At 39.6% G+C, this 24,263-nt stretch overlaps 1 protein-coding gene across 1 annotated transcript; it reads right to left on the bottom strand.

The window, feature by feature from the left end:
• Positions 1-844: 844 nt before the first annotated feature.
• Positions 845-23,819, bottom strand: LOC110483492 (ADP-ribosylation factor-like protein 8B). Its single transcript, XM_021553448.3, has 7 exons — positions 23,500-23,819; positions 18,927-19,007; positions 10,572-10,645; positions 10,083-10,176; positions 7,607-7,674; positions 4,232-4,302; positions 845-1,519 (listed from the first exon to the last, which is right to left on the bottom strand). Exons 1-7 carry the CDS (start codon positions 23,686-23,688, stop codon positions 1,470-1,472), a joined length of 627 nt encoding a protein of 208 aa, XP_021409123.1. The 5' UTR covers positions 23,689-23,819; the 3' UTR covers positions 845-1,469.
• Between the last annotated feature and the right edge of the window lie 444 nt (positions 23,820-24,263).

Here is a 24,263-nt window from a genome sequence, read left to right on the forward strand (position 1 = left end):
TATGCACTGAGCACTCAGCACTTAGTCAAATTATTTTCATGTTACCACAGAACAATGAGCCCCTGTAGCCACATTTCTACAGGAAAGACTGCAACTATTATCAGCAAGTGCCATAACGTTTACCATGTCTGCGGTAGCATTCCTGTAACACTCAAGAAAGATTTTATCAAGTCTATGCTGTATGCTCTTAGCAGCTTATCAGAGCCACTAGCCTAAAAGTATTCTCAAACAGAAGTGACAAAAAAAGTTCCTATTTCTGTAGTTCATGTACTTAAGTGCAAGAACTGCACACATGACTTACAGCCCTTTCAATACTATAGCAATCAATTGATTTACAGCATCTTTAGAACACCATGCCTGAACTTCTCCCTCTGAGATCTGCAAGTGTCCTTGAAACACTTGGCCATTGAGTGTCTGTCTACTGGTTCTTGATATGAACTTTCCATTTGTAATAAAATTTCCATACTCACAGAAAAGTTCCCATCAGAGTGCTTTTTAAGTGAAGCACTTGGAAGAAGGTATCTGTAGGATCTTAGGAAAACATCAAAATTTAAAAAGTGAATTGCTTCTTTAGTTTGTTTCCAAAGGACTACTCCTACTTCAGATCCCAGCTATTTTATGCTGTATACTTGAAAATTCTAAAGGTTCAGGAATGGACAGAGTATTCCAAAAACACCATTTCATTTACAGTAACAATGGTTAGGAAATCCACGAGTTTGGGGGTTAATAACGTCAGAGAAGATGCACAGGATCTCACCTGCTCTCTATTTCACTCTCTGTTTAAGAAAGAAAAATACCCACTACAATTCCAGACTCTTTCCTTTCCCAATAAAGAAGGACAAGATTGTCTAGAATATTTTATTTTTCAATTCCAAAAGAATATTCAAATGAATAATTCATATTAGTGACTGGAAAAACTAAGTAACTACAGATACATAACTTCATAAATAACTTTTCTCCAGAGTATGTGAAAGTGTTCTGAATATCAGCATTTTTTTCAAATAAGAAGCACTTAATTATAGTTTTAATTAATTGATTTAATTGATAGAATGTACTTAACTACATGTGTTCAGAGGGAAGACAATCTGTATAATTATATGCTACATTCACAAAGACCAGTCATTTGTTTCCACTGCACAATTTATTCAGTTTCAAATTAGAAAAAAAGTACTATGTATTTGACAATTTGCATGCATAAACTCAAAACACTTCAGCTCAAAAAATTATTGATTTCTTCCAGTCTTGTATTAAGGCGTTCAGGAATTTCACCTAGGCAGACAAATGTCAGGATTAAAAAAAAAAAAAAGAATCAAAACAGACAGACAAGTTACAAGTCAGATTTACTTCTGTTAACAAATATGACCACAGTGAGTCCTGGTAGTAGACAGTTGCATTCCTTATCTTTTCAGTGTGTATAGCTGATAGGAGTCAAAGTGATTGGGGAAGAGTTATCTTCAGCAAAAGTTTCTTCAACAGTTTCTTGATTTGGAGTGCTGAATGAGCCATTGTAATGTTATGTCTGCCAGGATAGATAAAACAAAATGAAAAACTCAACAGCTGTTTGCAGACTGTAGAAGCACAACAGAACACCAGCAAGTTAATACAAATACAAAAACCCCAACCAAACAAAACCCAGAAACCACAGGTTCTCATTCGCACATAATTAAAGTTCATTCAGGTCAACCTCCAGGTGGCACTTTCCTAGCTATGTTTGTATGTTTATAAATCATGTGCATTTTGTATTTTTGAAGTATAATGACTGACATCAAGTTCTCTAAGCCATAGATAGGGAACTGTTGAAGAAGCAAAGATTTAAGATGACCATAAAACAAACTGTAAAATCCAGACTAGAATGAAATGCTGAGTGAGAACAAAGGCAAATACACAAACAGAAGGAATGAGAAGGGCAAAAATCTGTCAACACATTAAGAAGCTATTTAGGTAGGTTGTAGGAGTCCAAGGTCTCTGAAAGACATGCAACATTGGACTAAAATTTGATAGCTGGAATTGGCACCCCTCCTGATGCAATCCAATGAATTGAGCTGAAAACTGCAGCAGTTCACAAACTGATTCATGAGCAGATTAGATTTTTTTGCCTCAAGGCAGTAACATCTGTCAGGAGGGCAGGAAGGATGTCAGGGGGCAGCAGCAGCTCTAGCCCTCAAATTGAAATTTGTTGCCATATTTGTCTTAAGTTCAAGACAGCACTCCATGAATATCCTTACAGACCAGCTTAGGTTTTGAGACTGCAGAAAACAGCAACCCACTGCACTTATATCAAAGCTATTAACTTTATAATTATCTTCCACAGTCTCTCAGGACACAGTAACTGGCAGCCTTACACATATAGCTCCTGATAAGACCAGTTAGCTAGGCTGCAGATCACACTCAAAAACCAGTATCATCTCATTCAACTGCACTGACATCAGTCAAAAGCACAGAGGAAGACGACAGCTGCCAATCTTGTCTTTAACAGATTAGTAGATTAATCTCTTTAATAAGCTAGTATAACAGTCTTTATAAATGGTACTTGCCACCCCTTTAGTCTCCCTAGCTTCTCACCCAACCTCTTCTCTCAAGGTCTTCTTCAAAATATGGCACATGGTGCTCCAACAATGCCTACAGTCCAAAATGCTATACAGAGTGTGCTCCCATTTTTTATTTTGTTTTTGGCAAACATTCAAGAACCTGGCTAGTCTTTCTAGGTACAATATTACACTGGAAGATACCTGACCAAGTCTCAGCTAGGATTTAAATCTTTTTTATCACTACTCCCAGAACTTCCACAAGTAAGTAATCTATACTGTTCTACATGAATGATCATTGTTTCATTCAAATTTTAGCATGCCTTTTGTTGCATATTTTTCTCCTCCAGGGCATCCAGATAAATGGACTGGGATCAAAATCTATTTTCTCCATGATTCTTACAGAAATTAAACTGTTTTTACTAGTTTCCAGTCACAATGCCACTTCTAATTGGCAGCTTTACCAATTCGATGAGGATCAAGCACAGCATTTCAAAAACTTCAATCATATTCACTGCCCTTCAACTACTGAGATTATCCTGTGTTGTCTTCTATGGCCCTTATCTCCTGAAGTCTAATCTTCCCCAGTGTAGCAGCACCTTCTGTGCATCTCCCTCACTCAGGTAATAGCTGCACTCTAAGCTGCAGCAAACATGGGTCTGGTCTCCTCCAAACTAACACACCCGAGTCATGTACACCACTTCCAGGAGAAGCCCTTACTGCCTAACATATCTCTGCACACAGCTGAACTATCCCCCAGCTCACTGAAGTCCAGGTGTCACGGTACAGTCTCCTCACCATCTCCACTACCTGGTTCTCTCTGTGTAGGATGGAAATTTCCCCTGCTGCTGAAAGTGCCTTTCTTCCCATTCCCACTCTCACAGTTTCTCACTCAGCTAAACCTTACAGAGCTGCCCAACTCTTCTATCTGGCTTCCTCACGTAGCAGCTATAAATATCTAGCCAGGCTAGATCCCATCCCATCCCATCCAGCACCACTTGTTTCAGCAGCATGCAGAGGAGGGTGGTACAGAGGTAGCATGGCCCCAGACAACTGCAGCTGCTGCTAGCTTCATCCCTTCCTCCTGCCCTGAGGAGGGAAGGGAATGGGAGAAAATGACAGAGGAAAGGGACAGGAAAGTGGAAGACAGGAAAGTGGAAGACAGGAGAGAGAGGAAAAGGCAAAAAGCAAAGGCAGATGGAAGACAAGTTGGTGGGGATATATCTTCACTGACTACAGGATACACTCATTGCATTTCCACTTGGAAAAAGCACCCATCCCTCAGTTTGAGGAACTGCTACATGCTCATAAAACTTCCTTACTGAATAAAACCATGTATGGAGTAAAACACTAACATTTTTTTGGGATCACTTAATAACTGAAAGGCCTTCATATGCAGCTATTGTTTTTTTCAAAAGTAACACAGGTTTCTTGTAAAGGATTCAATTACTCCAGGCTTTATATACACTTTTCCATGGTCCCTGTCAATTTAACTTCTCATGGAACTAAATGCTTCTACAAATTTATTTTTTAATTACACAAAGCTCTGTGTTGAAACAAATACAGTGGCATACAATATTTGCAAAGCATCTTTCAATGCAACTTGAGATCTATTGAGATCTTCAATAATACAGTGGAGGTAGATGTTCAGACCTGATGTAATCCAAAGTACAAACCACATACTGATGACACTAAAAGAAGCTTACCTATGTTATCCTTCTCTTTACAGGAAATAGAATAGCAACAGATTTCTCTGTCTTGAATAGCTGAAAGGTTTCTACAGAAACAAAAAGAATAAGTACTGTTATAACCCCATAAACACTGAGAACAGAAATTTCCATTAAATTATATGTTTTCTGCTTTTAACTCAGTGGGTTCAATTCTGTTCTCAGATGTTAATTTCTTAAAATATGCTACTGCACACAGAAAATCACACATTTCTTAAACTTTTAAGGATTAAAAAGTTATAAAGTCATTTCACAAAAATTTGAATTTTTCATTAGGCCAGTGTAATAGTGAAAAATATAATCACATAAGTCCATAAGCTAAAAATAATGTTTTGTGGTCACAACCAAGTATTACCCATGTCTTATCATTCACCTTCTACTCTTTTCACTTAGAATTCTTAGTTTTTTTCTCCAGTAAATCATAATAAAATATCAGTGCTCAAATGATCACACCATTTATCTTCAGGGTGTTTACTATATCATACTTTATATATCACATCTGACTCCTACTGAAAGGATGCCTCTACATTTAGGACGAAACTGATTCTTAATCAACTTCTTTCAGGGAATTCTCCAACCCCCTTCAGAGCTTCTGAACACTTTGTTATTTTTTCATTTATTTATCCTCATACAAGTGACACTGACATGCACAAATTTTTTCCTGAAGCAGATGGGAAGTGAAGGCACTGAGAAGTCTGAAGACTGCACAAGAGTAGTAAAGAGAACTGAATATGGACCTTCCTCGACTTCAGGAGAGCAGACCTGGCCTCTTCAGGGATCTGCTTGGGAAAGTCCCATGTAGTTAGGCCCTGTATCAAAGAAGGGCTAAAGAAAGCCAGTTAATATTCAAAGTTAATCTCCAAATTTAAGAATAATCTATCCTAACTAGCCTGAAAAAAAGCTGAAAGACATTAAGTGGATGAACAATAAGCTCTTGGCAAAACCCAGTAATTAAAAGGAAGCATACAGAAGGTCGAAGCAGAGACAGGTAACCTGGGAGGAATAAAGAAGCATTGTCCAAGAATGCAGAGACACCGGAAGGTCAGCCAAAGCCCAGGTGAAATTGGATCTCATGAGGGATGTCAAAGAAAACTAGAAAGTGACAAATGGAAGACAACAGAATATGTGCACCCATTGCTCAATGAGACAGGGGACCTGGTTACACAGGACATGAAAATGCTGCCTTTGCTAGCAAGACTAGCCTTCAGAAACACCAGGCCTCAGAGATGACGAGTAAAAGCAAAGAAGTTGTACCCTTGATGGAAGAAGATCTGATCAGGGAATAAATAAGCAAACTTCACATGGTGAAATCCATCAGCCCTGGTGGGATGCACCTACAAGTGATAAAGGAACTAGCTGGTGTCATTGTGAGGCCACTTTGAGCAACCATGTCAGCTGGGAGTAGTTGAAGAGGAAGAGCAGAGGAAGGCAAAAGTCATTCTTCAGAAAAAGGATGACCCTGGGAAGTACATGACAGTCAGCCTCACCTTGATTCCTGGGAACGTGACAATGCAACTAATCCTATCAGCAACTAATCCATGTCAGGCATATGACTGACAAGAAGGTGACCAGGAATAGTCAGCATGGATTCATACAAGGGAAATGTTTGATTAACTCAATAACCTTCTACAATGAGATCTACAGTTTGGTAGATGACGGGAGAACAACAGATATTGTGCACCTTGACTTGATTAAGGCATTGACAGTGCCTTCCATAATATCTCCTCAGACAAGCTGAGGGAGTATGGGTTGGATGCAGAGATGGCAAGGTGGACTGAAAACTGGCTGAACACTGCGTGACCAGTGGCACAAAGACAAGCTGAAGCAGTGACCACCAGTGTACACCAGAACCAATACTGGTGCAATCCTGTTCTACATCTTTATTTGTTGCAAATGATGGGGCAAAACACAAGTTTGCTGATGACAGAAAACTGGGAGGAGTGGTTGATACACCAGAGGGTCGTGCTGCCACCCAGAGGGACCACCACAAGCTGGAGAAAAGAGCTGGCAGGGAACCTCATGCAGTTCAACAAAGGAAAGTGCAAAGTCCTGCAGCTGGTGAGAAACAGCCCCAGGCACCAGGATATGTCAGATGCCAACTGTCTGGAAAAGTAGCTTTGCAGGAAAGGATCTGGGAGTCTTGGCAGGTCACCAGGTTGAACATGACCAAGCAGTGTGGTAAAAATGCTAATAGTATTCTGGGGTGCACTAGGAGTGCTGCCAGAAGGCTGAAGGAGGTGATCTTTCCCTTTTACTCAGTACCAGTAAGGCTGTACCTGATCAGCTGTGGACCATTAGTACAAGAGGGATAAGAATTTATGGAATAGGGCCCAATAAAGGACAACTAAAATAATGAGCAACTCACATACTAAGAAAGGCTGAAGAGCTGGGACTGTTTAACCTAGAGAAGAAAAGGCTTAGGGAACTTCTTATTAATGTGTACAAAAATCTGAAGGGAGCCTGTAAAGAAGATGGAGCCCAGTGATGGAACAAGAGGCAATGGCCATGAATTGAAACACAGGAAGCTCTCTCTGAACACACAGAAACACTTTTCACCTCTGAGAGTGACCAAGCACTAGCAAAGGCTGCCCAGAGAGGCTGCAAAGTCTCTCTCCTTGGAGATGTTCAAAAGCTGTCTGGACATGGTCCAGAGCAATCAGCTCCAAGGGGCAAAAGTCACTGCTTGAGCAGGTAGATGACCTCAAGGTTCCTTCCAACCTCATCCATTCTGTGAGCCCCACTTTAGTAACCCAGTCTTTGGACCACCCTTACTAGAGCAAAATCTCACTTCACTTTCTACTAATTGAAATTATGTGACTTGTGAATGAGTCCTATTCACAAAATTAGTGCTATACTGGTCATTTTTACAAAATTGTGTATTTTCTTTACAATTACATTTACTGTGCATCAATTTGTTAGTTTCAGTAATCCCTAAATTGTGCTTTGGATATATGCCAAAAATAACTTAAATTACTTGCTTAAATTTACCAGCACTAGATCGATATGGCTCTGTTCTAATGCCATTCAAGCATTAAACTGACAATGCATTGTACTGCAAGAAGTCAAAATGACCCTTTCACTATCCACAGCAGTTCTAGCCTCAGTGATGGGAAAACAGGATTATCTGAAATAACTTCACACGGCCAAGCAACAATTAAGAGAAATTAAAATCTACTGCAGTCAGTTATCAGCCTAGATTACGACGTCAGGCGCCAGGAGAGCTCAAAGTGGAATATCTGAGAATGCAAAATAGCATCTTTTATAGCCAGTTACTGCCATAGAACACCAATAATTTTGACTTATATATTGAACTTCACAGTGTCTCTTAGCTTTTTACAAAACCCAGCTACTTACAATTTCTCAATTAACTGCTTCTCATCCAGTGCACCTGGGAGGTCTCGTTTATTTCCAAGAACTAACACCTGAAAGAAACAATTCATATGCTTATTAAATCTAGGAGCAACAAAAGTTTATTTTTGTCTGTAACTTTTTGTTGGCATTATTCTGGATCTTGCAGCTATTTAGAATGTAACAGATGACACATTCAAAATTACCAATGACTTTGGGAACATCATGGAAATCCTGCTCTTAGTCAGGACCAGATGCTGGATGAATACCCTCTGAAAACTGGATCAATTTATTTCTGGGTATGCTAGTATTAGAAGTCTCCTCTGGAAGTGAATGTCTCCATTCTGGGTGGCATTACAGGATGGTGCCAGATTAAATTCAAAGAAATGTGGAAGAGAGCACGCATCAGGTGCACTCAAACCACCAAAGGATATTCAATTCAGAGGACCACTGATGTTAATCAAAAGTAGGACCCCAGCAGCAGAGGCTGGTCCTAAAGACCCAGACAAAATTTTCTCTACATTTTTTTGCTCCCTTGCTTCTTAACACCGATGCACTGATCAGCTCAGCCTCTGAAACAAGTATCACCTAAGCACCAGCCACCTCTCTCTCCAATTTGAGCATCCATGGTAGAAATCTGAAAGGCAGCCATTAGGAATTAAGTCCAAGAAACGCAGAAAATCTACTGAATAGATTCTGGATCTTCAGACTTCTTTTTTAAGGCTTCAAGTATAAATGATGGTCAGATAAATGGGTTGAGCACATTCTAAGATAAAGTAAGCAGTGTAAGGTTTTTCCAGTTATGACTGCATTATTGTTTTCCAGATGTGCTACAATTCTAAGTCAAGACTTTATATCCCATGAATCTGGAACATGTTAAACTCATTACTTGCAGTAATTTAGAGTCCAGATTAATAAAGTTGCTCTAAAATCTATAGTGCCAAATCCTGAGCACAATAAATTGAAGGAAGTTCAATACTAATTATTACATATGAAATAAAAGTAAGTAAAAAATACATCACTGCACCTTGGAAATTACTGTGTGGGTCTGCCTGGGCATTTGGAATCTGATATTATAACATATAAGAGGCAAGGAACTTAATTAAATACTACTGAAGATATGAGTAACCAAGCATTTCAGTAACAGTGAGAAGCAAAAAAGCATGCAAAGAGAGTGCAAAGGACAGGCAATGTCACTCCCAATGAACAGCAAAACTGTCGACTTCTGTAGGATTTATTCAATAGATAATTAACATACAAAATCACCACAAAAATAGCAAACCTTATAAAAAAGATGGTGAATCACTTGAAAAACTCTCCTTTGAGAATAGTGGGAGGAAAGGAGGGAGAGAAAGAGGAAGATGACTGCATACTGGAGGTACCATTTTTATAGAGACCAAGTCCCAGGTATCCATGGGGTGTAGATGCCACTCCCATAACTCATGGCATGTGTACAAACAATTCCTTTCCCGCAGTCTGCCATAGTGGCAATGTCTGGATGGCTAGCATGTCCAGATGCTAACTAAACCTTCAGCTCCATTAGGCCTGGAATGATCTCCTGCCTACTGTGGCAATGTCTCAAGTTCCTGATGTGGTGGCTTATCTTATGAAAGTTCCTTCTGTGGCTTTGACAGTGTTTTGACACACTTCAGTTGTGTTCTTTAAGTCCTTACACTGTCCACTCACCCTCAGGTAACTACTCACTTGTAGAGGCCAAGTGTCCAAATTACTGCTTACAAAAAAGGGGACAAGGAAGAGCCATCAAGTTGAGTAACTTCTTCCGCATTTGTATTTAAGACTGTTTTCTTTCTTATAATCAAGATATGAACTCTTGTTTGGTGGTGTCAACAGAAAGACCAAAGACAACCTGATTCCTAAATTGGCAGATTACATTTAAATAAACAACATTAGTCTTCACCTTCATATTCCTCATTATAATTTCAACTGAATACACTATTCTTTGACACTTCCAACTGGAGAACAGATGCATATTTGCATTTTTTCCACACAATTTAGTTTGAAATACTAAGTCAAGAAAAAGTCAGGACAAATAAAAAAAGCTTCTACACAATCTGTGGAGGCAGAGGACACTACTTGATGTTACACTCTGCCAATTTGCAGAAATACTGACCTCACATGCCATAAGATAACTGCCAGAAACATACCTGGGTCACTGGCTGAAACCCAGCCAACAAGGGAGTGACTGAAAGCAGTTACTGTCTGATAATGCCACATGTGAAAACACAATTTTTCGAAATCTAGTCTGACTTTCAGACAAGAAAATGTACAAACACAAAGCAGTGCTCCTGAGTTGCTGACTACTATGAAAAAAAAATCACAGTAATTTTTCTAAGAGTGCTCAATGTATCAAGGCTGCATCATATATATAACCTAGCATTTTTAAGAGCCCAGAGAAACCAACTCAGGAGGATTTAGACCACACTGTCAACATTGAGGTAAGAATAATAATGAAAGTACTTACTGGAATTCCATGCAGTTGTGGCTTATCTATCAAACTGTGAAGCTCATTCTTTGAAGCTTCTACTTTTTCTAAGTCTGCTGCATCCACCATGTAACTGCAACAAAGAAGAGTAATTTATGGTATTGACCATTAGCTGCAGAAATTTGCATTAAAACATCCGAAATGTGACAAACGTGTTGATATTGACAAGAGCATTAGAAAAATCCAAAATTGTATAAGCCCTGCATTTATTGATATAGGAAGATAACAGATTTGGGCTATTAAATATAGCCTGTAGGGAAAAAATGGCCTGGAATATGCAATTACTTAGATGCCTGGGTTGCTGCATGTGCAAAACACTACTTTAATTGTACTGGGTCTTCTTATGTGATGAAGGTGGACAGAAGACAAAAATCGATTTTCTTTGTGTATAATATAATGTAACACCTAATTTTATAGTAATATATATTACAAAGTACATTTTCTATGGACATACATAAGAAAACTTACACAACTGCATTGACTCCTCTGCAATAACGCTCCCACATGCTTCGAAACCTTGGCTGTCCTCCAATATCCCACACCTGAAAAGGTAAGAACACTACAATCTCTTAATGTTAAAATAGTTTTTAACTGCATAGCCCTAACTCAACAGAATAAATTTATTCTTACATGCAGCATGGAGGTGGTATTGCCAATTCCAAAATTTTATTAAAAGGTCTTCTTGGCCCCTTCTACCTAATGGACAGGGACATGTACATTCACAGAGTATGTCAGGCCTGTGACACTAAAAGCTCCAAATGTTCTTTTGGAGAATGCTACTCTTTCCCACTCACTGAAAGAAAAGTCTTACTCAGATACTGAAGTGAATTATTGCAAGTGCACAGTCTCAAAACAAAAAATAGTAGAATCATTGTATGAAACAGTTATGCAGGTTAATATTTAAAGTGGCTAGGGACACCTAAGTTAAAAAGGTATCAGATTTTCAATCAGATAAAGACAGATAATAAATAGACAGAGTTGGTCAGAGAGCACACTGAATCCACATAAGGGATGATACTCCCCACTCCAAGGAGCTTCAGTACCTCCACAGTTCTCCCACTGGTTCAACAAATGTGCTTTAAAAGACACATGGATAAATTAATCAGAAAGGAAACACTAGTATAGGTAGGCCTGAAGTGATTAAGCAATGTTTCTTGAAGAAAGAAAGCTCAAATTCTGCTTATCATGTTACAAAAGTTCAAATCCTATAAATACTTAGACATATGATTAGTGCCCAGCAATCCCATGGAATTCCTGAATGTGTTAAAACATCAACACATTATTTTTTGGTAGAGTTATGTAGTCTGCTTTACTTCCAAAAAAACTGGCATTTTTGGTGGATGACAGTATCTTTGTTTCCAAACTGTTTCTCAGATCTAAGTACCAGGTAACATATATACATCATGCAGGTCAGGGCTGCATGATAATGTATCTTTTACAGCTACATCCAAAGACAGCTTTGTTACATGTGACAGTGTAACACAGTGATGAATACTGAAAAATAAAAGTAATGGAATTGTCCTCTGCCAAGGACAAAGAGAAGTAATTATTTCTTATTTTAAGAAGATTTAGCTATCAAAACAATATATACTGTATACCAGATCTAGGAGGCATATGTATAACAGAAGAAACTAAATTTGGAAGTAATATATACAGAAATAAAATTTTTTAAGTCTTGTCTTCACATTTACACTATAAATCCAAATTAAGCCTTCTATGGCAACAAAGCTTTGCACAAAAGAGCAAGACTTCAGCTACCCATGGAATAAGGCCTTTTTCAATTAATATCCACTTTTTTTTACATTTCACAGCCTGTAAATCATTTTTATGTATCAATTTTTATATAATTTTTAATATCTTATATTCATATTTTAGAAATAAGTATTTCCTAATTCACCATTAAAATCATTCCCTGATTGTTATCTTAACACTCCTTCCGACATAAAACTATTCTATCACCTAAATGTAGAGTACCTTTTGATGCCCTGAATAAGATCAAAAATTTTACACATGAAAGAGCTTCTCACCATGAAGTGGGTATCAGTTAATATCTGTACTGACATTTGAAGCACTGTGTCAAAGGTCTTGGTAAAATAAATCTTTATACTTTAAAAGCTTGAACTTAAGGAGTATTCAGCATTATCGTTCTGTGACAAAACTTACACCAATAATAATTACTCCAATAACTCATCAAGACCTTGAAACTATCCAAAGCCATCTGGTGCACATCTGCGTGTCTTGAAAAAGAAACTAAATTATTGTCTTGGTAGACCAGAAGAAAAAAAAGGGAAAGATGATAGGGCAGGCTAGTAGTCAGATTAGATTTTTGGAATGTTGATAGCCATGAAAATCTAAAAGATGATGTAGCCTGGACTAATCACAAAATAAACAATACAAGATAAAAAATACTGAGTTTGTCCTTGCTCGATGATATACTGTATCTTGCGGTATTAAATTGCACTGCAGAACAAGATTACTCTCATTAGGAGAAAAAGTCACCTTGAAACAATGGAAAGATAAGTCATTTCCAGTCAGTTTCCCTAATCAGGCTTACAGCTATTCATTAAAGTACAACATGAAGGACACAATATAGACTAGGTGTTTTTAACAGTGCTTTAGAACCTAGTTTATATCAATACAGTAATAATTATCTGAAATATGAAAACAAATAAATGCATTAAATGCAAAAGAAATACTCACCTCTTTCCCTCTGAAATCAAAATGGTTTTAATAGTAACTTTCTAATACTCTTTATTATAGTGAATAGCCAATGAATGAGTTAACTACTTAATTCAAAACACAAATTGCTGCAACAAACCATTTTCACAGAACACAACTGAACAGACAGAACTGTGAGAATACAAGAGGTACCCATGAAGGAAAGGCAAGAGATCTTAGTGTTAAAGAAGTTTTCTTGCATGAGCCTTGCATGTTTTGTGCATCAACTATTTTTGCATCCCAGTATTTAATACACAAGCATGTTCTGGGTATGAATGGAGACAGGCAGGAGACTAAACCTTAACAGCTGAACATACAGCTAGCTAAAAAAAGTTTACTTTGTCTGGTTGTTTTTAAAAAGAGGCTGGTATTCAAATTTCTCCCATGGCTTTTACTGGCCCTTCAGGAATAAAAGTTTCATAATATTTAAAAGGTAATTTTATCCTAATTGATAAAATTGTGATTTTAAGAATTAGGAAAAGATTACAGAATGACCAGACTGAGAAAGTTTCTTTGATACCCAGTACCACTGCCTCACAGGAGATTAAAATCTCAAGGGTTTTATGTTCATGCTCAATCTCAAAGACACACATCTTGTTGGTACTGCATTTTAATCTGTTTTATTCATTCCTATCTACTTCTATAGTGTAGTAATTTTTATTGTGCTTGCAGGTCTACGCTGTCATTAATCAGTGCAATGTGTTAATCTGTAAACTAGATCACCACTGTTAACCATGTACTTACATGCGATATATCAAATTCTTCTAAAAGTGGAAACTTTGGATTTATTTTTTTCCAATTTTCTAGGAAGACCTAAGGCTCCATCTTAAGACCATCTGTGTTTAAGGAGCAGATCCTTTTATTTTGCACAGAGCTCTATCATGAGAGTTGAGCAAAAATGCACATTAATAGATTCAAAGATTTTTTAAAGTTTTCAATTACAAGAAGGTTCATTAACAGTCTAGCTGTGTTTCTTCAAATTAGTTAATATTGTAGGAAGGCTTGATGGTTCATGAGAAACTTGCAGAAAGTGTTTTCTACATATCACGTTACATGGCTTTTTCTCAGACATGCTGGGAGGAGACTTCTTGTGGACAGAGATTACAATGACAAATTTCTATCTTGATGTCAGTGTGTGGGCTCAGTACCTACAATCTGACAATAGTAAGCAAAGTCTAGACAGCCTTTCAGCTGATCACATATAACATCTTATTTAGGATGACAGAATTATGCTCTGGGCTTGACAGTACTGACTACAGCTCCTCTGACTATTATTACAAGAGCTGAAGCCTCACTGCAGACATAGCTGTTTACATGCAGATATCTTAACCTGCAAGATGAATCCAACACTACAAATATTTGAACTCAACAAACAGTTGAGGAATTTGTTAAGCAAAGAGGAGTATTTGGAGAGAATAAGGCAGCACCAGTAACATCTACTACCACAGTGTACACAGAGAAGCCCAAGATGTGACCAATGAGTTTGCACATACACAGCAGTAATTGCACTCATAGCCAACTCGGTGTGTAATAGGGAGCAACTGGAAGGCATGGGACAACTTCAAATATCTAACATTTATTAATTTAATCCAGATGACCAAAATTTCTCTTTGCCTACTGAAGTGCTCAGAGGGTACCAACAGCAATAAATTGTTCTGTTTGTTTCAACCACCTTGCATACCTGGGGAAGCATTCTTGCAAAGCACCCACTGCTCCCCAGCAAGTTCAGACAACTGGCTCAGGCTGGGTTACTCACCAGCTGGCTGAGCTCATGAGGCACAAATCCTAAACAATCACTTATTCTAGACTGACATCTCCAACCAAAAATAACCACCTTTTTTACCTAATAAACAGAAGAATAAAAAACCTAATAACCTTAAACTTTTTAATAAATTGCACTGTATATCCAAATCTACACAGCCTAACCTGTAGTACCTACCAGCCATGTAACTTAATATGGAAGTTAGAATATCTTACTACTTTAGAATACTTACTACTTATTATCCTATATATTGGATATTGGCCTTCATAGTTGCTCTTAAGAGTCAAAAAAGTGTGCAATGTGGTGACACATTATTTTCTGCAGGCAGTATTTCTGAGAACAGTATGTTCTTTGAAATCAGCCTTGGCCCTTTAAAGAACTCTGCTCTCCCTCCTCACTGGTGATAAAGTCCAACTTTTAAACATGGCATTTAGGCATTTTAATCACATCAGATAAAAGAAAAAAGCTTTATGTGCATTCCAATGTTCACAATTTAATCATAATACTTTCACTGAAGAACTGGAAATAGAATTGCAACAGAAATTGTTCACAAAGTATCTTCAACTCTTGAAAACAAGCACAGAGGCATTTCAAAGGGAAGGAGTATTTCTAAGTGACCAGGGGCTACTTGCTATTTTATTGGAGACACAAAATACAATGCTAGAAGGATCAACGGGTGGATTTTGAACAGGACACAAAGCCAAAGTCTTTATACTTCCTTAACATCCTAAGGGTCCTACCAATCCATTTCTCTAGCTTGTCAAGATCCTTCTGAATGGCAGCAGAACCCTCTGCTGCACCAGCCACTCTTCCCAGTTTTGTACTACCAGCAAATTTGTTGAAGGTACACCCTGCCCCACCACCCAGGTCACTAATGAACACACTAAACACACTAATCCCTGGGATTTAGGACTAGTAACTGGGCTTCCTGCTGTGGATCACAGCCCTTTTGAACCACCAGTACAGCTCTTCCTTACCTATAACTATCATTAGCACTGGGACATCCAGCAAAAATTCTTTTTTTACAGAAATAACCACTTTGACTTGAAATCAGGCCAGACACAGCACAGCTTCTTCAGAGTGATCCAAGTCATACAGAATAGCTAGCATGTGCTGAAACACTGCTGGAGCTACACTCAGAGAACACCCATAGGCTTGTAATACTGCGTGACATTTGAAATTACAATATGACAGGTAATATAACCTGAATAGTAGGAGGAAACATTACAAAGCAGGAGGATTCTGATTCTATGAGGATGTGTAGAGATCTGAAAACACTACTGTCCACAGCAGGAGTGCTGCAACAAAGGAAGCTGGCAGAGGAATGCACAGAGCTGGCATCCTTCTCCTGCCTCTCTGCCACATCAGAGCAAAGTGCAAGCAGCCAGAAGCTCAGCTTTGCTCTCCTGCAGCCAGGCTGTGCAGGGTGTGGTGGAGGGACACCGGCATCTAGTGGTGACAGCTGGGGTGACCACAGGCCACTCCGCCAGCTCCAGTCCCGCGAGCACCTGCTCTCCACTCCTAAGACCATCTCTGCATAAATCAAAGGTTGCTTAGCTGGAGGTTCCAAATCACTTCAAATAGCAGTTCATGATTCAAATCTTCTGAGGTTCTTGAAACTTGGCTTCTTAAAGTAAATTTTATTAACTGCGGTCTAGCTTGTTGAACAGTAAATCTGACCTAAGCAAAAGGACAGCTAATACTAAGCAGATCCAAAAAATGGAAAAACTGTCAAAATCAAATCACTCACCAAACAGCAAAGCTTGTTTAGAATTAAAATCTCAAAGCAATTCAGTCAGATATTTTTGTCAGGGGAAAAAAAAAAGATCAGTTTTGTAATGAACTTCAACAGAATGGTTCTAGCAGATCCCTACATTGTAGTACATAAAATACTTTGATGCTGGAAATCATCCTGCACTTTAATACCTCAACCACAACCTCAAAATATACAGCTCCCTGCTTAGATTTCAAACACCATGTGGTAAAATCTTTCCTTTATTGCCATCTCTTCTTGGAAATAACAGATGACAGGTTATTAAACATATTGGTAAGTCAAAAATTGACAATTCATAGTTAAAGCTGACAGCCTTACCTTTCTAAACAGGTTTAGCTTCAATTCAAGAACATCTGAAACTGGCATCTTCCTACAAAATGTTTTGGCTTGAATAAATAATCAGTGTTTTTCTTTTAGTGTGGTTCAGATAAATTCACATACACACACACATGCCAATGACCATACATTTACACATTAAGATCAGAGACTAAAAATGAGAATAAATCTATCAGCCTTTGGAAATGACTGCCAAAATCAGAAGAAAGGAAAGAATACCATGGGTTTCAGCTCTTTCTGCCTTCTGGAACTGTATGGAATCTGCAGATGGAACTGAAGAATACAGGCATTGACACTGCCCTAGCATAGTACTTTCTACTCAGTGGCCTACCCCAAAATAGGGCAAAGGATTAGTATCACCTAATTGCTGGGTTTTCAACTTACTTTTCCAAAAGTGATCAATCTTATTACTTCTAGAATGCAAATTTTTCACTTGATGACTTTTTGACCCAGATGATTTCTCAGCCTCAACTTTATAGTAAGTTTAATTTATTCTGTTTTGTAGTGTCCCCTGAAATCTCTGAAAAAGGTCAGACATAATGTCAGGTCTTTGCTTAGCATAAACATCATTCCTGTCATGTTTTACAAACTTAATGGATTTAGTACAATACCACTTTATCTATTAATTTTAATAGCTGACAATTGAATATAATAATATTTCTATGATAATGGTTACCTGTTTTGTTGGGATAAAAAAGCCAAAGAAAATTTTACTGTGTGTTCTTGTTACTGTGCTGCAAATAGTTTATAAAAGGATTCTAGCAAGAGGCACCTCATCATTCTTGAGTCATCAATTTATCAAAAGATTGTCATTTTCCTCAAAGTAAAAAAATTTTGGAAACCTTATCTAGCAATAACCTGTAAGATTTTAACCTAGATACAGGAATAGTGACATACAAGTAGTTTACCCTGACATGCTCTTAAGGAAATAAGCATCTATGCCTAAGAGTCATATTCCCCAACACCCCTTCCTTGCACTGAATGCTGTTGTAGCAGAGGGACTGTCAGAATGAGTCAAGATTTCTTCCTATGCAGACTGGCTTCCAAATTAAGTATGGTTTTTGAAACTAATAACATATGAATTATGTTAGCATTATCTCCTTATTCTTAAAAATTCTATTATGGTAACTATACATAAAATACTTTCGAGATCAAAGAGTAAAACAAGGCACAGTTCCACAGAAACTTACCTACACCCACTCTGCACAACTTAACCTTGCAACATCATTTGCTCAGACATCCCTGGTATAAACTATTACTCAGTTCCTTCTTAAACTATCCTGGCTCAAAAAATACTTTATCTTGACTACTGCTTACTAGTAAAAGGTTTATGTCTAGCTTAATGAACCATCAACAACTTTTCTGTTTTCTTCTACATCTGACAATTCTGCAGCAGCACTGGTGCACCCCTCCAACTATGCCGACGTTTTCTCTCTAACAATCATGGCCTCATTGCTCCTGTGCAGAATACAAAAAACAACGAAAATTCCTATTCCTGTGGATTATTTATCAGCTATGGTTGAATGCAGTAACTTTTTTATTGACTGTGGCACCTCGGGAATTTGATCAGTGGTTTAGGAGTCATACCAAACCAGCGGAAGAGTAACTATAGAACTGAGGGAGAAAAGAACTCACATATTTTGGAAAAGGAGGGAAAAGTCAAAGTAAAGACAAAAATCTAGATTCTCTTGATCTAATTTTATCTAGAAGTTGTGAATTTCATCGAGACTAATCAAACACGCTCCCTTCATAATCAAACAACAGACAGTGCCCTAATGCTACCAGAACCAGAGATGGTTCTCTGATAACTGATTTAAGCTAGATGTTTTATTTCAGCATAGCTAATGTGTGAACTAAACCACACTCTCCATCGAGATACCAAAGTCAGGAGTCAAGTTGCTCTAGATTTCACTTACAGTTGGGAGGAGAGGGGAACAAGAAGAGAGAAGACAGATACACCCTCAGGAGTCAATCCAGCTACCTCAGTATCACCACATTTTATGACCTTCCTAAATCAAAAAAGTGCAAAAAAGCTTGTGCCTGGCATGAAATACAATGCAATCAAACAGATTAATGTAACAGAGAAATATATTACTAATCCTTTAAAAGAATTTAGTCTGGAGCTAGAAAAACAGGTAAGGAACCCTATAAGCTTAAAATAAATTTCCTGTCTTCCATATTTCCAAGTGAAATCACTCTATTATTAATTCACTTTATATTAATTCAAACCTACCTTTATGGTGACATTTCCTTTTGTTATTTTTCTCATATTGAAGCCTACTGTAGGAATCATATCTTCTGTGAACTGCCCCGACTAGAATATAAAACCAAAATTATATTGATTAGAAAACAGCTGATACATACAAGAAAGGTTTTCATTTGTAATCTAAAAAACGTTATTTTACAATACTGTAAAATATCACATTAATTTTCAGCAAGAGCACTGGCCAGCAGTTCAATTACTGCATTGTCACATCCAGGAAGACTGTTCATTTCAGTCCCTTTAAATGACCTTTTATTCTCTTCAGCAACAAAGACCACCCCAGAAACCACAAGACTTCAGATAATTCTTTATCTGATCCTTTGGCAGCACAGCCAAAATATAAAACTGTAGGATGATTTGAGTTGAAAGAAACCTTCAAAGGTGACCTAGTCCTACCCCCAGTATGATAAAAACATTATAAAACTGGCTACACTATGATTTTTCCTGTAGTTTCTCACTGTTACCAGTAGTTTAACTCCAAATATAAAAACAGTGAAAGACTACACATGCAGACAATACTGCATGCAGACTTGCTCCTTCTGCACAGGTGACAGCACAGGAATCCTGCTTCAGAGCTACGAGAATGCCATTAAGGCAGAAAAGTACAAGGTACTAACTCAGTGTACCATAAACCCCCAGCACAAAAATGCTGCCTCCTCCCCCAGTTCAGAAAATATTTTCACAACAGAGACTTCTCATCAAACCAATGGGAATCTTACAGACTTCTACACACTACAGAAGACTCCTTTTGAGGATAAAGACAGAACTCAGATCTGAGTAGGTAACTCATCACTCATTCTTCCTTTTGAAAATGCACCATTAACAAGCTGTTATGTCTCCTGGACACAATACAACAAGATAGGCATTCATTACTTATGTTCACACAGAGGGCCCAGGTGCTCTCTGCAACAGACACAGCAATTCTCATGTTCCAATCATCCAGCAAGGAAAGCAGCACCTTCTGGGTCTGCCACCACCCTTCTGCATCTATCTGCCCATATTTACCTATCACCCCTTGTGCCCTGGCTTGTTGATTTTTTCTTTTTTTTTTTTTTTGGAAGAAAATATGGGTACATATGGACAAGGCAGGATGGATGCAGTCATGTTCCATAAGTTCCCTCTCATCTGAGAAATGGAGGATCAGAGCTTGGGGGTGCACTGCAACAGCAATGTATCTTAGTCTACCCCTCCAGGGCTACTCCTGGGCTCTGTACAATTTCTGAAACTTTTTTCTGTTTGTGGTAGAGTGAGAATACACTCTGTCTCCAGTTTGCATTTACAATTAAAGGTTAACAATTCTTAATCTGGGGCATTAAAAGCTGCATAACTTTTGACAGCTACATGACTGTCCCACAAGGACTTGGAATTAGATCCTTCAGGAAAGAAACAATTTCCATCAGTTCTTTTTTCAACCTTACTTATGTGAATCTTCTTGCTAAATTCTGTACTATATATCTTCACCATCCTTTGTCTTTTTTTTTCCTTTTCTTCCCTGCTTCAGTAACTTATCAACAGCAGAACGAAAAACAAAGTGAAAAAAAATGTCCCTGCAGTTTTATACAGACACACATATCCAGCACTCACAGAAGTTTTTAACCGTAGTAAGACAAAGCCAACCAGTAAATCCTCTTGTGTATTGGGTACTGATCTGCCCAGGAAAAGGGTGGAGTCACCACCCCTGGAGGTGTTCAAGAATGGACTGGATGTGGCACTTTGTGCTATAGGTTAGTTGACAGGATGGTGTACAGTCAAATGTTGGCCTTAATGATGTCTGGGCTCTTTTCCAATCTTAATGATTCTATAATTATATGAATTTTTAAAAATATGTAGTACCTATATTTGTGAAGGACTGATGTATAAACACATATGAACACGTATAACACTGAAAATGTAGCATCATTTCTCAAGGACAAGAATGCTGGGAAAAGCAGACAGTTGACTCAGGAGGCTGTAGAAAGTCGGAATTCTACTTCTGTCAGCAAATTATACACCACCTGTAATATGCTAAACTGGAAGACAAAAATAAATAAAAAAACCAAACCACCCTAAGCCCTCTAGTATTGGGGATAGAATGTAAAGAATTAGCATCTTCTTCATTGGTCTTCCGTCTTTTTCTCTAAAAATTCCTCATTCTGGTTGAATGTAATCATAATACAAATAAAGTATTATGTCTACAGTTTATTTTCCCACACAGTGCAGAAAAGAATGGAATAGGTTCAATCGTTTGCTCATATTGGTCCAAGAGCTGTTTACTGTGTTGTAATGACCTGATCACCATAAAGTAAAAAGTCTGTACTACTGTGCTTGGGAAGGAAGGCTTACATTACAAATTGCCTATTCTTGTGAAGATTTAAGAAGTGCAAAGAATTTTATTGTCATAGGTCAATAAAAAACAGATTACTCCCAACACATATGAAAAATAACTGGTGCTAAGAAGTTTATAATGCCCTCTAAAAGTTTCAGACTACTGAACTGATAATGAACACTCATTACCCTGTACCATATCAACAACCATGGACCAGATTCTACTCTATTATCAATGCAAATCCACAGTACAAGGCAGTGACTTTATCCAACGTTTCCACCGGATAACAAATATGCCTCAAACTCTGAAGAGCAGAGACTGTCTCAAAGGGTGTATATTCATGATATTCAGGGTGTATATTAGCACAATAGGATCTCTGAGTGCTCTTGCAAAGTGAAAAAAATTGTAATTTCCAATGCTTTTTCACTGCAGCTTACATTTTAAGTAGCCACTATTTTGCAACAGCTATTTTCATTGTCACACTCTAGCCACATATTCACAAACATAACAGAGTTCCCAATCTGTTTGCCCTTACACATCAACAGTATTCAAGAGAAAACTATTATTAATATTCTAATAAAAATACTGGTTTATAGTTATTAAATATATACTTATTATGTACAATATTAGTTAGCCTTATCCTATTTTTTTTTTCAAAATTCTCCAACCACTTACCATGGCATGTCATCTCCAGACTGGAAGATCCAAAATCTACAAAACCTGCAATGTGTGACCCTCCCTAAGTTACAAAACATGAATGCCTTGTAGAATACTCTTAAGAAATAACATTTACAGGGAAAATCAGACCTGCAGTAACAGGAGTGCTCTGGTGTTGAAGATAACATCCCAGAGACAAACACCTACAACACCATTTCATTGGTAGTACAAGGGAGTGAACAAAGAGTTAGACACACAAAGTCTGACACCACACACTACTGAGGTCTCTGAGCCACTGTGTTCTTCTTCACTCTGTTCATGAAAACAATCCAGGAAGCAAGGAAATTTGTCATGCCTTTTCCCTGTTCCACGGCATGGCCCTCCCTTGGGAAATGAACACTTTCAGTGGGCGTTAAGAAGCACTGAGGCCTATCTCAGCAAGATTACCCGAGAGCCTGACAAACCAACTAAAATACCAGCTACAGGTATATTCCATTGATTGCTAATGTCACCCAAAACACACTTTTTGGGCACCTTTTTCTCCTGCTCTCTCTCCACTTCTTCATTCACACTAATGCATAATGTCTTATTTTTCCCTTAATCCATAATCTTATACAAAAGCAAGTAACAAATATCATATACTCAATCCCTCTGACTTTAACCCATACACCTCCCAGTATGGTTTTTAGCTTTTCACGTTAAGGACTGCAGAACATCTAGAAATCTTTTTCTTCTAGCAGCTGAAGCTGCAATACAGCTCACAAGAGATGCCACCTTGCAGAAAAGCTTCACTAAGCTTCATGATTAGCAGTAAGTAAATATAACATATACTCATGTTTATTTCCATCCTCTGATGGAAAGCAAATCTTTGGGACGGACCCAAATGCAGTTTGGAGGGTGCAACAAAGAAAGACGAGAAATGTATTTCAGCATGGTGACGAAAGAAAATGTCATGGTAGGTGTCCACATTAGAGAGGCTGCAAGGCCATCACCAGAGCAGGAACTGAATGCTGGAATCAGACTTGGATGCTGGGGAAGAGCTATGGAGGATTTGTGGGAGGCATTAGCATTGTTGCAACTGCTGGGAGGAGAGAATTCAGTAACACACAATTCACGGCCTTGAGGGATGCACAGTGTATTATTCTGGGATACACTGACCATGGAAAGCCAATCTGAACCACGGCAAGAGCCCATGCCCACGAATCTGCTCCAAAATGGCACACTTTGCAGCCAGACCCAGAGGACATCTTCCTCCTCCATCTGCAAACACCTTACACACATTAGCCTCCTGCTGTGAAATTCTCGAGGTTGCAAACGATGCAAACGCTGCCTCATGCTCTCTCCCGCCTGGCCCCCCTCCCTCCCTCCCTCCCTCCGCATCCCACCGCATCGCCGCGGGGCCTCCCGGCAGCGCGGCATCCCCGCCGCGGCGCGGCCCGCACTTGTTGCCGGGGAAAGGCCGCGGGGCGGCGGCCCCGGGCGGGCGGGGGCCCCGCAGCCCCGCAGCCCCGCCGGCCGCACCCCGCGGCCCTGCCCGCCGGCGGGCTCCGCTCCGCCCCGCCCCGGGCCGGGGCCGCGTACCGCCAGCACGGTGAGCAGCGTGGTCTTGCCCGAGTACTGCAGCCCCACCAGCGTGAGCTCCATCTCCTCCTTCCAGAACAGCGAGCGCAGCCACTCCAGCAGCCGCGCCACCAGCGACAGCATCCCTCCCAGCGCCCCCGACCTGCGGCAGGCGCCCAGCCCCAGCGGCACCGCTTCGCTGCTGGGCATGGAGGCGCCGGAGGAGCCGAGGCCAGGCGAGGCGAGGCGGCGGCGGGGCTCGGGCCGGGCTGGCGGCGGCGGGGCTGCGCGGGGACCGAGCGCCAGGCAGCGCCTGACGTGACGGCGCCGCGCCCTTCTCCGCCTCCCGCCGCTGCAGACCGGGGCGGGGCCGGGCTCGGCGCCCTGCCCGGGGCCGGTGCTGGCCCTGAGCTCCAGCGAGGGCATGCGGCCGCGGGGCAGCAGCGCAGGGCGGCTCCGGCCACCGCGGGGATGCTGTGCGGGAACAGCTGGTCCCTGCGGTGTGGAGGCATGGGACGGCCCGGCACAATCCTGCTGTCATGGGCGGCGTTACAGCATCCCACACCCGAGAAGGGGGCCGAGGCCGCCCTGGCAGCGCTGCCTTACGAGAGTTGGTGGGCTAGGGCTGCTTGACATCGATTTTGTAGGTTCATCACATCTACTGGTGGCAGTTCTCACACCCCTAGGCTAGGGCTTCCACTGTTCCCAGGAAACTCTGCTTGAATTCTTTATTGTGTAGTGACAGGCTTCCAGATCCAGGACCTACCATGGTTTTATTTTGTTTC

Source organism: Lonchura striata, chromosome 1A (assembly GCF_050655825.1).
Source record: "Lonchura striata isolate lonStrDom1 chromosome 1A, ASM5065582v1, whole genome shotgun sequence".
NCBI classification, from domain to species: Eukaryota; Metazoa; Chordata; class Aves; order Passeriformes; family Estrildidae; genus Lonchura; species Lonchura striata.

Excerpts from the sequence above, each read along its gene's own strand:
- LOC110483492 (XM_021553448.3), bottom strand. The coding sequence starts at position 23,688 with ATGCCCAGCAGCGAAGCGGTGCCGCTGGGGCTGGGCGCCTGCCGCAGG. Across the intron at positions 19,008-23,499 it reads CGCTGCTCACCGTGCTGGCG|TCGGGGCAGTTCACAGAAGA; the intron begins GTACGCGGCCCC and ends TTTATATTCTAG. Across the intron at positions 4,303-7,606 it reads AAGCAGTTAATTGAGAAATT|AAACCTTTCAGCTATTCAAG; the intron begins GTAAGTAGCTGG and ends TTGTTTCTGTAG.